Source organism: Limulus polyphemus, unplaced genomic scaffold (assembly GCF_000517525.1).
Source record: "Limulus polyphemus unplaced genomic scaffold, Limulus_polyphemus-2.1.2 Scaffold367, whole genome shotgun sequence".
In the NCBI taxonomy this organism is placed as follows: Eukaryota; Metazoa; Arthropoda; class Merostomata; order Xiphosura; family Limulidae; genus Limulus; species Limulus polyphemus.
Window position 1 is genome coordinate 84,796 of NW_013665977.1, and position 14,515 is coordinate 99,310.

At 33.0% G+C, this 14,515-nt stretch overlaps 1 protein-coding gene across 1 annotated transcript in view; it reads right to left on the minus strand.

Moving 5' to 3' along the window:
* The window catches only part of LOC106457733 (ATP-binding cassette sub-family A member 3-like), a 135,134-nt gene that overhangs the window by 81,503 nt on the left and 39,116 nt on the right, over positions 1 to 14,515 (minus strand). Inside the window, exons 5-6 of the mRNA XM_013917179.2 lie at positions 7,079 to 7,234; positions 5,683 to 5,920 (exon numbers count right to left, since the gene is read on the minus strand). Of these exons, the coding sequence (XP_013772633.2) occupies positions 5,683 to 5,920; positions 7,079 to 7,234 (394 nt within the window). The remainder of the gene's footprint in view (positions 1 to 5,682; positions 5,921 to 7,078; positions 7,235 to 14,515) is intronic.

Sequence of the window (14,515 nt, forward strand, 5' to 3'; positions counted from 1 at the left end):
AAAAACCCTGCCAACACCGCAAATAGCGACCCCGTATAGATACGGGAAAAAGCTACGGAAGAAGAAGATGTTGGGTGGTGCAGAAATACTTGAGTTGTCATATAAAACAAAGGGGTGAGCCCAAGTGCTAAATAAGCAGATAACACAGAATAACTCATCTGCTACTTGCTGCTACCATATGGATCCATTATATTCTGAGGAACAGAATAGCTGTGCTGCCATAAGAATAATTGTGAAGATCACCGAAACCACAGCTGAAAAACTTGTGAAGGGGAGGAGATTATCCTGGTGGTTGAGTGGTGGCCGTTACTGCAACACCCCTGTTTGGCCTAAAATGTTTGTAGATGGAAGGAAGGACAACATGAAGTTATCATTCCAAATGCAGGTATGAATGTACCTGCTTGGATGTTTGTATGCACTGGTGTGTCACTCTTATTTTGAATTACAGGACTGCATAAGAGGGTAGGCAAAAAAAAAGAAAAAAAGATTCTCTCATTATTGACTTGTAGAATCTACAGCCAGAAAATTGGGTTCTGGAACTGAAGCCCAGTAGAATGGAAACTGATGACTGTCCAACATTGTGAAGGCATCAATTATTTGATGATCTAGACATTTACAAATTCACAGAAAAACTAAAATAAGGGTTGAGAGTTCACATAGTAGAAGAAAATGAAGATCTTGATAAAGAGAGTTTGCTAAAGTGATAACACTAGGAGCATGACAGACTCAAAGGTGAACATGTTGAGAATGAAGCCAAGGAAACAGAGAAACTGCAGCAAAAAAAAGGTTGCAAAATAACTATCACAATGTTGATGTCAGCTACCACTACTGAATATTCTGTGTGAAATAACACAGAATGGTAGTGTAGAATCATGCCAATTCCTCAACACAGAGTCTCAACTGAGAGGGATGCATGTGTGAAATAACACAGAATGGTAGTGTAGAATCATGCCAATTCCTCAACACAGAGTCTCAACTGAGAGGGATGCATGTGTGAAAAGATGAAACTCTACAGGATAAGGGAGAAATGCAGGTCCAGTTGAGGTAAACTCTTAGTTCAACCAAAACTGGAGAGATACAAGAGTGATCGAAGAAAGAAACATACTACATGTCAACAGGCATGAAGTAAGACACCACAGTAAAAGTAAGGTGTTTTTTGCCTGTGAGTGCATCCCCAGAGGAAGGACAACATGAAGGTATACCCAAGAAACTTCAATGTTTGCAACATCATAGTAGATGCTGAAGAACTTCTTGAGTTTGCAGTGTTGATCAAAAACACAGATGTACCAAATACTGTGATGTAGCAGCTGGGTGGTCAAACTAATATGTGTAAAACAGTGAATCTATGAAAAGATAAAAATAAACCAATCATTCATGTAAAAGTCGATAACAAGGGAATGGCCAAAGACCAGTGAAACTAGACTATTTGATAGGAAGGAACTAAACGGAAGAGCAGAGAACTGTTAAACTAGCCTCTAATGGCATAAGAAGATAAAGAGAAGACAGATTAATAGGGATATGAAGAAAAGCATCCAATCCACAATCTTCATCCAATGACCATGACAATGAAATTTCTAAAACCATATCAGGTTTTCTATTTGAAATTGGAGTGTCTCTAGGAAATGATAGGTTGAGACATATCTAAAATCCTCTGGAACCACAGATACAATAATTTGAAAACCTAGAAAAAGTGTGATAAATAATTATGACTTTTCCCTAAAGGAAATTTGAGACAAAATTGGTTTGGAAGGAAAACATTAAAATCACATTAAAGGATCTGTCAAAACCAAGGATCCCAAAGCCAAAAGTGACTTACACAGAAAAATCCATGATTTAAGATAACTCTTGAAACAGTAAAGATGGGGAATTTATCCCAAACAAAAATAGTTTATCAAGTAAAGCATGAAGATCCCACTTGCTGGTATCTACTTCTTAGTAGATGAGGGAGGCAAATAAAGTATGGGTATGAACATTAATAGCTGGTCAGCTCATAAAAATAACTACCAGAAGTAAGATGAAATACTAAACCTAATCAGCTCCTTGAGGTATGGTTCTCCTGACTGAGAGACTGATGTTAATGAAAATCCTGCAAAAAAAGTTAATGGAGTGGGAAAGAGTATTGTTACAAAGTACAATAGACTAAGAAGTAAAAGAAAATTAATAGCCAAAAACTGCATCCAAGAGAACTGCAGTAAAGGAAGACATAAAGTGATCTTGACTGAAAGAATCATGAAAATGAAAGTACCTGATATTTAATAACAACTCTTAAGAAGAAACCTTCAAAATGAGACAAATTAATAGTTTACAGGGTAGAAATCTGATGATGGATCAAAGGAAAAGACACATGGCAGTCCCTCTCCCCCAAAAATATAATCAATCAGAAAGTCAAAAGGCTATTAACGTTTAGCTGATTTCTAAAAGCATCAATTATGGCTAGAAAATCAAGACAAGGTGGAAAATATAAAGCTTCAAGAACTGAGTCATCCACTAATGGTTGAAGACCTGATGATGACAAAACCTTGTTGAAATGTTGTACATTTGCTGTTATGTTAAACTTATATTAAAGTTTTTCTTCATTACCCATTCAAGCCATCTCCAACCATTATTAGTCTCAAAGTGGGTTCCTCGTCATCGAATTTGAGTCATTTACTTTGAAACTATAGAGCTATATCAGATATGTCTGCCAGATAATTGGAGATTTACTCAAGATATCAATTATGGAGTTATACTAAACTTCTTATTGATTGACTCAATATAAAATAAATTATTTAAGACTTGACATGAAGTATATAACATAAAACACACATTTTTTTGTTATTCAGTGGAACATGAACAGTGTGTGTATCTGCTTGGCTGCACTGGAGCATCACTCTTATTTTGAATTACAGGATTGTATTCATTAGAACATTCTCTCCAAAAAAGATCAGACTGATTAAATGTAATGTTCCTTGGTATGCAACATGCACAACCCATGTGACTGGTCATTTTCATTACAATGTATGTAGGGCTATAACCTCTAGATATCACTTGATATCGACATTTCTACACAACATTTCATATTAAGCAATGTTTTCCCTGGACAGTAAGAGTTATTATCTAGTTTTATGCACAACAAAGGAACTAGGGTTACTTGCAACAAGATAAACTTGACAGCTTTCTCAATCGCATATTATATGAAACCTGCATATATTTTGAACAAAGATTAAATTCAGAATAGATATCTAATACTATAAGAAGATAGCAATACATAGCATCATCAAATATCACAATACTATGAATTTCTGCCTTCTTACTTTACGTATAATGTTTTAGAAGTTTTAATCTATTCTAGGCATGTGTAGTTTCATATAAAATGTGATAAGAAGATCATTAAGTTGATTTTATCCTAGCTACCTTTGTTCCTCCAATGGTAGGTCAGGTGATATCTTGATATAACAGCTTCCCTTGTGTTTAAGTGAGAATGACCAGTCACATCTGCATTACTGAGATTTAGCCTACTCTGGAACATCTTCTTGAGTGAATCAGTCAGTTTGGAAATAAGTCTCAAGGGAGTATAATCAGCCTGATCAATTTATAACTCCAGTAAAGAGCAACTGTCTGTTGTCCATAATGTGAAGTGCACACACTATACATTTGTGTTGTGTTAAATATTGTTTGACTGTGTATCACACTTTGTGTCCCATCCATTTATTTCTTAGTATAGACTCAGTTAGCTTTAATGGAACTCAATATTACTTCCACTGCATAGCATACTTACCAAATTCTCTGTTTTGGGAAATTGAATTAACTGAAAGTACCCCATGTCTTTATAATTAGGGCTAGCTAACAAATCCCGCTCTTAACACAAAGAAGGTGAATATACCTACAAAAAAATCTTTTTTCTCATCATCATCAAGAGAAATGGGAGAATATTTCTCCACTGAGTGTTTATCTGATCATGAAACTCACCAGGGACACCAACAGACAAAAATAGGAATAAGGGCCTAAATTGATCATTAAAAGGACAAACAATACAGCCACAGAATCTACCTGCATGGTTGAGGCAACTACATGAGTAAGGCCTCTTAAAGAGTTGTAAAATTTTCGATATTTGTAGAAAAATTAGCTACAGTTGTTAATATTGATTTTAAAATTCATAACAGGTGATCGTAACAGCATGACTGTCAAAAAGAAAATCTGGCTTATGGTGGAAATGCGGGGCTTATTTATATGGCCAATAAACCATGTGGAAAGTGAGAGAGTGAAGAATTCTGGGTAAGTTGATGTATACATGTACTTTGCATTGCATCAAGAACATTTAGGAGTTAAAGACTGAGAAAGCAACTCAACAAGAAAAAGCTTTAGTATTTCAGAGATAAGTCTACTATGAAACATAAGTTTAAAACAAAAATTAAATCAAATATATATAAAAAAGAAAAATACAAAAAAAATATATAGCTAAAATGAGACCTCTTTACAAAAGATGTATAAAACTTAAACATTCAAAATATTCATTTGGCCTAATAAACACAACCTTCCCACATATTAAATTGAAATTCAAATAACACTGAAAATAATGAGCAATTTCTTTGTTTTCAGTCTCATAAATTTACTTCTACAAACTTATTTGTCAAAAAGAATCACACCTTTTACAAGCATAAAACTTCTGGGTATATTCCAATACTAGCACTGTATATCCTATAACATTAAGAGCTGTTTATCTTCCATATATTCACTTAAGTTGAAATGCTAGTTTGAACTTTATTTTAAACATACAAGGTTGAGTATGTTATACTAAAACAATTTGAAATATCCAAATCAGCAAATCACATAACACCAACAGCTGATATAAGGTAGATATGGAAATGGAACATATCAGTACTACATTTGAATGTTGTTTGACATTACAAAAGTAGTGTGATGTCACAGACAACTGACCATTTTGAGGAAGGGTGTGTAAAAGCTCTTTCCAATGCAAAATACTCATAGACTCAGACCATAAATGTGTGTTAAAATTGGGGTTTAGAATTTCCAAGATAGAGATATGTTATACTTAATGGTATTAAAAAAAAAGGAATATAGATCAACTTAGAATATCAGAACTTTTCATAAAAAAGACTTGCAATAAGGTTTACCACATTGTGGTAAGCAGAACATGGAATCTTGTGGCAGATTTGAATCCAGAAACACAACTGTCAGTAGCAAAAGCCATTCATGTGTCCCAGTTAACAGTATACAATATAATCAAGAATGATTTTCAACTGGAAACAAGGTTAAGAGGGTGGGTATGGGTTTACCAAAATAAAGCTTCCAGTCGTACCTCCTGATTTATCATCACATACCACAAGCAGCTGGAAAATGAAAGAGGTATTCATGCTTTTCTATAGGAAGACATGCAGGTCAAGCCCTCAGATGCAGTACTTATGGATTAATGTGTGATCAGGCTGTTGAAGTGGACACTGGAAAACCATCATCCTTGTACATTAGAGGGATTATGGAAACCCTTCAAGGAGGAGTGTTGTGCTTTGCATATGACTGCTTTACAACAGAGCTTCTGGAGATGGAAATTATGCTGCAGAGCTATTGTCTAAATAGAATATGCCCAGACATGGCAACATGAACTGTAATGATATAAAGAGACACCAAAATTGTTTTAAAATAATGTACTCAACCCTCTATAGTATAATGACAGAAAGTCCTTACGTTTATTGAAAAATGTGCTGATAGTGATACAAAAGAGTATTGTAGCTGCACTGTACAAAAGTAGAATAATAAATAACAAAAATCCATCAGTGTGGTAAAGTAGAGCAATGTCTTTTCTAAAGTTCGTCTTAAATAAGATTGTGAAGATGGCTGATATGAACAGCATAACAAGAAAGTTGTTGAAGAATGTAGCACTCCAATAACACCAGTCATTTAGTCCCATCATTCGCATCATTTCCTACTCGAAAGAAAAAACTTCATTACACTTTAGAAGTTACTGGAAAGAGCATAGTTTTACTACAATTTGTATTTTTATATCTCTCTACATAAAATTATTCTATTATTTATATATAGACAAAGAGGGAGTTCAAATAAAAAGTTACCCATATTGGAGCAAAATTTGGAAATCATTGTATGGATAAGCATACAATATTCTACTACAAATACTAACAAATAAATCATGTGTAAAAAACAAACATTCTATGACACATAAAATGAAAAAAATTTAATTGTTTTGTACCATTTTTTATCAAATATTTACACATTAAAGAAGCATATTAGTGGAATACAGTTCATCAACCAGCCAAAATGTTTCTATATCATTTGACAATTTTCTAATTGAACAAACTGTTAAAAATTAATTTCCAGTAACTAAGAAATATTACACAAATCTATCATTTATAGCAGCAACAATTCTCTTGAATCATGTAGTTCCTAGAATTTTCTCAAGATAAAAAATACAAATTATATTACTATTAGTCCAAGTAAATGGTTCACTTTTTGTCACTGTATATAAACAAAAGAAATCAGGCATAATTAATAAATTTTTAGCAAATATAAATTTTCATATAGTTTATCATCATCATCATAAGGTAAATTTGATGCTAAAGCTCATGTACTTGTTAGTCAGTGTTTCAAAGTTCATTTTACCGGTCAACCAAAAATAAATGAATAACTAGAACAAAAAAAAATTATAGTCTCTATCTACTGACACACAAACCTTTGTGAAATTACATATTAGGCTTTTAAGCTCAAAATGTCATTAATGTGGGAGTATCCAACTGATATTTAAATGCACTTTAATGATTATATATTTTCCTTGATTTATGATATTCAGTAGTTCTGGTTAGTTTATTAGGATCAACCTCATTAATGTATAGTTATATTTATGATCTAATTTAGTAAGCTTTTTGTGATCAGAAGTTCTGAATAAGTAAAAATGTTTTGGTAAATTAACTTCAAATTACATATATTTATACTGGATTGTACTTATGCATATTCATCATTCATTACAACAAAAATGACAACTCTACTGATACAGGATTTTTTTACACTACCAATATTTAGTGGTAAACATGTTACTGAATTAATTTTGAAAGTTTGGATGTCTATGTACCTTTGCTCCCCTGGATTTTTCATCCACAATTCTTCGGACAATAACTGGACACAAAATGAGAAAGCCAATAACAATCAGTGCAGGAAGCTGGTTTACAAAACTAAAATGTGTTTCAATGTATGTTGGATAAGGATATCGATGCATTTTTGTAGCAAACTGTAAGGTAAAAATTCATGAATTAAATAAACTTTTATGTAATTCAATTAAGTACAGATAACAAAAACAACTAATCCAAATCCAAGAAGAAGCCTCTAAGGAACAGCAATCTATTTCATCACTGGCATTTTTTTGAAGTCATTCAAAACTACTGAAGTTTTTTTTTTACCGGTTAAGAAATGATCGTAAGATAAAAATATGTTACAAAATGATTAACTACAATATATTTAAATTAAAATGACTAATGTAGTAAAATTTGCTATAATTAAAATCTTTTCTAAAGAGAGAAGACACTTTAATTGCAAAATAAGTTCTAATAGTTGGAATTTTAAATTTGTTCTGTTTTGTTTCTATTTACTAATTTAATGTGTGATTTAAAATTACAGTTACGTACCAGCTTCTCTAGTAAACTAGAATCTAATATCAAATCACATCAATATGTTCAGAAAAATCTTAATTTTTTTAACAAAAACCTTAAACACCTCATAGATCAAGAAGCTGTGACTGAGAGGCTAACCCATGTCTATAATACAATGTTATAGCATTTGCTTTCAAAACCACACCTAATTTTAAAGGATCAGTCAAACTTAATTCCTTCAAAGTAGTGTTCACAAATCTTTTTTAAAAGAATCTTTGAAGTAAAACCATTATTTTGTTCATGAGATGTTACCATGTGAGTATATTTACACATTCAGACAGCAGGTTTTTCATGAAGAGAAACACAACAGAAGTATATTAATTACTGAATGTAGTTTTTTCATACAATTGAAAATAATAAGTGATGATGAGAAAACATAAAACCACCTTCAACTATATAATATGAACTTAAAATAATTCAAACAGTAACTTTTTTTCAAAAACATTGTTTTCTATGCACCATTTTATATATTTTTTTGAACATATTATTAATAAAAAAAATTTCATTGTGGAGCTATTAAATGACAATTTATATCTGATTTCATTCTGAAACAGAAAAACTGTACTACTTTGTTATAATGGTGGTTGTTGTATAGGACAAAAAATATGTTACACAATATCACTACTTTATGTTTAACTTTGTTACAGTGGTTGTTGTTGTATAGGACAAAAACTGTGACACCATATAACTACATTATATTACCTACATTTGGGGCTTAATTAATTTTTTTAAATGAATTTTTGGGCACAAATGTCTAAACCTCTTAAATTGTTACTTCTTAAGCTTTATAAAGAAAATAAGGTAAGTCTTTGTATTTGATATGAGCAAGATAATAGTTTTACATGTATGCATTTACATTTTTCATTTCCTGGTATAAGGGCATTTACTGGAATTTGTGATTTAACATGTTTAATAAAAGTATCCTATAGTATGTTTGTTTTATGTAAATTGCTTTCGCCCCCAGTGGCACAGCGGTATGTCTGCGGACTTACAACACTAGAAACCGAGTTTCGATACCCGTGTTGGGCAGAGCACAGATAGCCCACTGTGTAGCTTTGTGTATAACTACAAACAAACATTGCTTTTTCTATTTATATTTTCTTATTACAATTTTCAAGATTTACATATCTTTATAAGTTTAATTTTCTACTCCAACTTATTTTTGGTCACTCACCTAAAACAAAAAAAAATCATATATGATCATATGCTGTGTGTTTGTTTTCATCCAGGCAACTGTGTAGTTAACTAGTTCCTGTTGTTATGGTTACAGGGCTGATACTGAAAGCAGTTTTTTGCAACAGGTTTGAAAACAAAATGTGATCATTACACATCTTAAACTACAATCAAATAATATGGGACTTGGTAAATCATTCTTGTTTAGGTTTATCTCAAAATATTTATACAAACTATCTAGGATTCTGTTACAGAATGGCTGTATGTATGCATATTTGTGCATGAATAACAAGTTTGTGGTTCTGGATACTTTGTATACTGCTGTTAAGAGTAAGTTTCGTATTAGCTGTAACTTGTTATTCACATGTGTAAGTGTAATGTTGACCCATACTGAGCAGGCATATTTTATAATGGGGCATATAAAATTTTCATAAATGTTTATGATACTTTTTTTGTTGTTCCCGTTTTTGTACTAGACAGACTTATAGGGTAGTTTGCTCCTCACCATACTTTGTTTCTGATTTGGGTAATACATTTTGTCACATTAATTCGGAATCATTTGCTAAGCCTAAGAATTTTAGACATCTGGAGATGGTTTAGTGTCAGTATAATTTGCATGGGTGTCTATGTGTTTTGATGGGTTTGGATGATAATACAACTGTAGTTTTTTGGACATATATTTTTATTCTATGTTTTTAACTGTAATATTTAACTGTTTGAGTTAATACTGGTTGTAGGTTTGTAATGGCTGTCAAAGGGTTCGGGGGACACTTTCAGATTGTCATGTTGTCCACAAACTGGGAGGCAAAATTACATGTGATTTGGTTCTGTCAATAGCATATTGCTTACATACATGATGAATAGAATAGGGTTAACTACCCGTCCCTGATGGTACCTGCCTCAGGAGTAAAGTACTCCGAGTAACTGCCATCTATATTTACTCTAAACTTTCTATTTTCTAGAGAGTCTGAAAACCAATGAATAATACACCTTGATAGTTCCATCTATGCTTGGTGGTATTTACATAATTGTTGTGAGTTTTGTGTGTATTTAATGTTAACTCAAAAGTTTGGTGTGTATGTATATTAATTTTGTAGTACACGTTCACTGACTAGGTAAAATAGTGACTGTTCATGTCTGATATGTCTTGTGTTTTGCATTGTGTATGCTGTATTATTTTCAGGCTCGAATGTGGGATATGTTTTGTGTGTGTTGTGGCTGTTTGTGTGTGACCAAAAGTGCTTAAGGTTGGTATGTTCGTTGAGATGCAAACAGAAGGAGCCCCACCTGTCTTGTTTTAGTTGTTTTATTTCATTGCATATTTTGTTTCTTAGTATGTTTAACTGTGTGTTTTGACATGTGGGTTTCTTGTGTTAATGTAGGTTTTTCTGCAGTGGTGGCATTTTTTTATCATGTTTATTATTTGTGTATGTAACTGCCATGTGTTATAGGTAGTATGTTGTTTGTGTTTAAGAACAGTCAGATCTGTGGCTTTGGTAAGATACCCAGTTAATTTTTGGCAGAATTTGTCTATAATTAATGGTTCCTTGGCATAGTGAGTGATTCAGTTTGGTAATAAACTTTCTAGGTTGATTGTGTAGTCTAACCAGTTTGCCTTTTTATAGCTTAATCTTGGTTTATATGATAGGAGTCAAGATAAAAAATGTAACAAATGGGAATATGATCACTATCTAGATCATAGCCTACGTTGAAGATTTTACACTTTTGACTAAGATCTGAAGACCACAAGCATACATCTGTTTGTTGGCTTTTGTGTTCTACTAGATATGATGCTTTCTACTTTTGAGAATGTGATTTTGATCAGTTTGGACTTGACCTGTTTTACTTTTATGTTATAGTGGATCCCTGTTATAACAAAAGTTTTAGCATTTGGTTTAGTTCCTGTTATGTTAATGGATATGTGACACAGTTTAAATGTGTTTTGTGACCATTCCTTAAGTAGGCTGTTTAGGTCAGCCATTTCTGCAGCCTTGACTATAGGAATCCCCCCTAGTTAGTCGTTTGGTCACAGTAATTTTAATAGTTGGTTTGCAGTATTTAATTTTTGCTGCAAGATGTGGTTCCTTGTAAGAGCCTGGGATTCCTTCAATGATGATAGTCTGCTTAGCTGGTTGCATTGTTTATCTGATATTTACTGGCTGTACATATACATATATATTAGTATCTGCATTGTCTGTGTTTGTCAACAGTTTTAGTTGCCTTCTTGATGTAAGCAATGTAAATCCATTGGTTTCCATGTATGATTGTGTTTAGTGTTTCCACATGTGTTGTACGATCATGTGTGGAGTCAATATCCAAGGCGGCATTTGTGTTCACAATTGTATTATCTGATACTTTAAATTTAAAGCATGGTTAGGATCATTTAGAGCCCATACAGTGTTTGGTAGTGGTTCAGCACTAACCTCATGTATCTCAGTGACAGTGTTTGTTTATAGTTATAGGTATCTAAACCCAGTTTCTAGCATTGTAAGTCCACAGACATACTGCTGTGCCACTGAGGGGCAGGTGTTAAAGAGTTCCTCATTATCTCAGTATAGAAAGTCTGGAGAACTTGTTGTGTTCAAGATTATTCCTTTTTTGCTACCAGATCGAACAAGAAAGTTTACATAAGGGTTTATATCTAATTTTTTTTTCTTGGAACTAAGGTCACCTAAACTAGACTTATTAGTACTTTATTTTGAGGAAAAGGCCATTGAAAATGATGTTGATGAAATATTTTGCTTTGTCTTAATGATTTTGCTAGCTCCTGGGCAAGAATGAAGTGCATTGTCATTTGTAGTTGAAAATATTTTGATGCTGTCGTTCTCTTTTTCAAGATATTGAAGAATCTGTATATAAAGGTACTTCTGAAGCTTTGGTGAGGTATGTCTTTTCAACAGGAGCGTCAGAAGATCAATAACAATCTATGTCATGTATCTGCATGCTGCATTTTCAAAAGCTTGGGAACTCATAATTATGGGAAGGGTTTCTACTAGATGAAGCTGCTTAGTCTATTATCTTCAGGGGTCTACTCTGATGTCCATGTGTTTTAAAGATCCATTAATGTTGACTGAATATATCAATGGTAAGATTACCTATGCACACACATTCATATGATGGCATAGTAATAATTTAATTAAGTCTACTTAAAATGTAACATTAGGCATAGACCTATAAAGCTATATACAAGTTATACTAGATCTAAGTTTAATGTTAAAATCTTCATGGTGATTCTCATAATTCATGTTCTTTAGGCTTAACATTAGCCTCGAGCCTAAAGTTGGTTTAGGCCTAGGTCTAGAGCTTGATTTAGTGTTAGACTATTCGCATTCCAAAAAAATCAATAAAATATTGATAGGGTTTTCATGCAAGTTATTTATCTATTATAATACATCTAATGTTAGACTTCTAGTATTTATTCATTCAATAGTAGATCTTAAATCATAATTGCATACTATGTATATATGTCACTTATTGTGTCTATTTTATAATCAACATGAAAGAAAGCATTCAATGCAGCATTTTGAAAACAAAATCAGTTTCTTTCGTTCATGTATAGGGAAGTTAATATTTAATTACACAATAGTAAATATTAAGAAAATAACTGCATCCTAGATATATATCTCACATTATATTGACAATTTGTCTATATTTATCAATTTATTATAATTAAGAAATATAGAATTAGTTTATACAAGTATAAACTTAATGTTTACTGAAATGCCAAAATCAATGAGTGCATATTTTTAAAATGGTGTTTACAACAAACATTTATCTTTTCAAGTTGCCTATAAGCAATGCACCACATTAGTCTCCCTCCCATAGGCATATTTAAGTGTGTGGAGGCATGTCCTTGCATAAAAATTTGCTTAATTCTATACACAGAATTATCTTAATTATATATGCACAGAGGCCTCGTACATCCATTTTTAAGGCCAAATTTTTAAACATTTGTTTGGGTAACCTACAGGCCTCCTATAGGAGAGGAATATCTCCTTGTATCCTCTCACACTTAGCACACCTTACACCAGTAGACAGTCTGCAGCACTGCTCTGTGCACTGACACCTACCCCGTCTATTGTCTCGGCATAGGTTCCATCTTTAGATGTTTCGATTTTCCTCCATTTATAACCCTAATTACTGGCATGGTCCTTCTGTGGTAAAAATAACTGCAAGGTTACGTGTAATGTGTGAAATTATATTTTCAAATGGCAGTCAAATAGTCTATTCAGGTTATGAACTCCCTTGTTTCATTGGGAATGAGCATTAATCCTGCTGGGTAAATCTGAAGCACTTAACTAGTTAAAATGGAAGATTTATATAATCCAGAATATGAGGTAAACATAGTCAGTTTGGAACAAGATCTCAATGAGTAATTTGCAAACATCTTAAAACCTAACTATCCATTGTAACAAATAAAGTATATAGGTTCACAGTTTTTTTAATATAATTTTCATTTTGAATGCACATTTGTGTTTAGTCTATTTGCTTCTTGTGAATTCGTTATTCTGCAAACCTATCTTGTCACTCTTAGTGGAAATCTGTGATATCTTAAAAATACCAAAATTATTTTATTAACCTTTCCTTATAATTACATGGCCTCTTCTCTTATATGCTAGTCACAAGTATACTTACTTGTGAAAATTCAGTTTTCACTTGAAAGTACAATGTTTCTGAAAGACAACCTATAATGTATTGTTACGACAGCGGAAGTCACGTGACGCTGCTGGCGCGTTTGGCGCTGGTAATGTGAGTGATGTTTCTCGAATGATCGGGGAAGTTTGAGATGCCCTCTTCATTAGTATATAAGCCTGGCAGAGAAAGCCAGCGGGGATGTTAATGAAGAGAGAGCAGTAGTTACTTTGAGTTGCGTGTAATTTATGATTCTGCTAGTTTCGAGCTACTGAGCTGTAAAGTGTGTGCTTTGCACTTGTCCAGAGCTAAGTTATAGAGATTGTGAATCGCTGTGATTTATAGCGTGTATTATAAAAGTTGTTAAGCATAGTGACGAGAAATGTACTGATTGTGGAACTTCTGTGTACTAAAAGTTTGTATTGAGGAAGAATAAACTGGTTTAATCAAGAAAAGACTTGTATCGCTGAAGGTCCTCGGATAGAATTTCTACTAGAAACAAACAAATAAGCAGATACATAACAAATTGGTGTCTGAGAGTGGGACAGAAAAGAAAAAAAAAGATGGAAATGAGAAGAGGCAAATCAAACTACAACTTAACAGATTTGATGGCAGCAATACAAGAACAGCGAAAGAAACAAGAATAAAGATTACAGCAGTTGTTGAAGAAAAAAGAAAAGAGACTACAGCAGTGGTTGGAGAAGAAAGAAAAGAAACAAGAAGAGAGACTACAGCAGTGGTTAGAGGAGAAAGAAAATGAACATGAAGAGAGACTACAGCAGTGGTTGAAGAAGAAAGAAAATAAACAAGAAGAGAGACTACAGCAGTGGCAAGAAGAACAAGGAGAGAGAGTACAACATCAGCATGAAGTACAAATGGAAAAGATTAGTAAATTTCAAAGTGAGTTAAGTACATTAAAGGACGATTTACTGTCCTTTATATATATGGAGGAAGCCACAGGAATTCGATGGGAAGGTACCATGGGAACCATATATGAGCACAATTTAAGCTCCTGGCAGAAATGAATGGATGGAGAGAAGCAGAAAGCAGTGTACCTG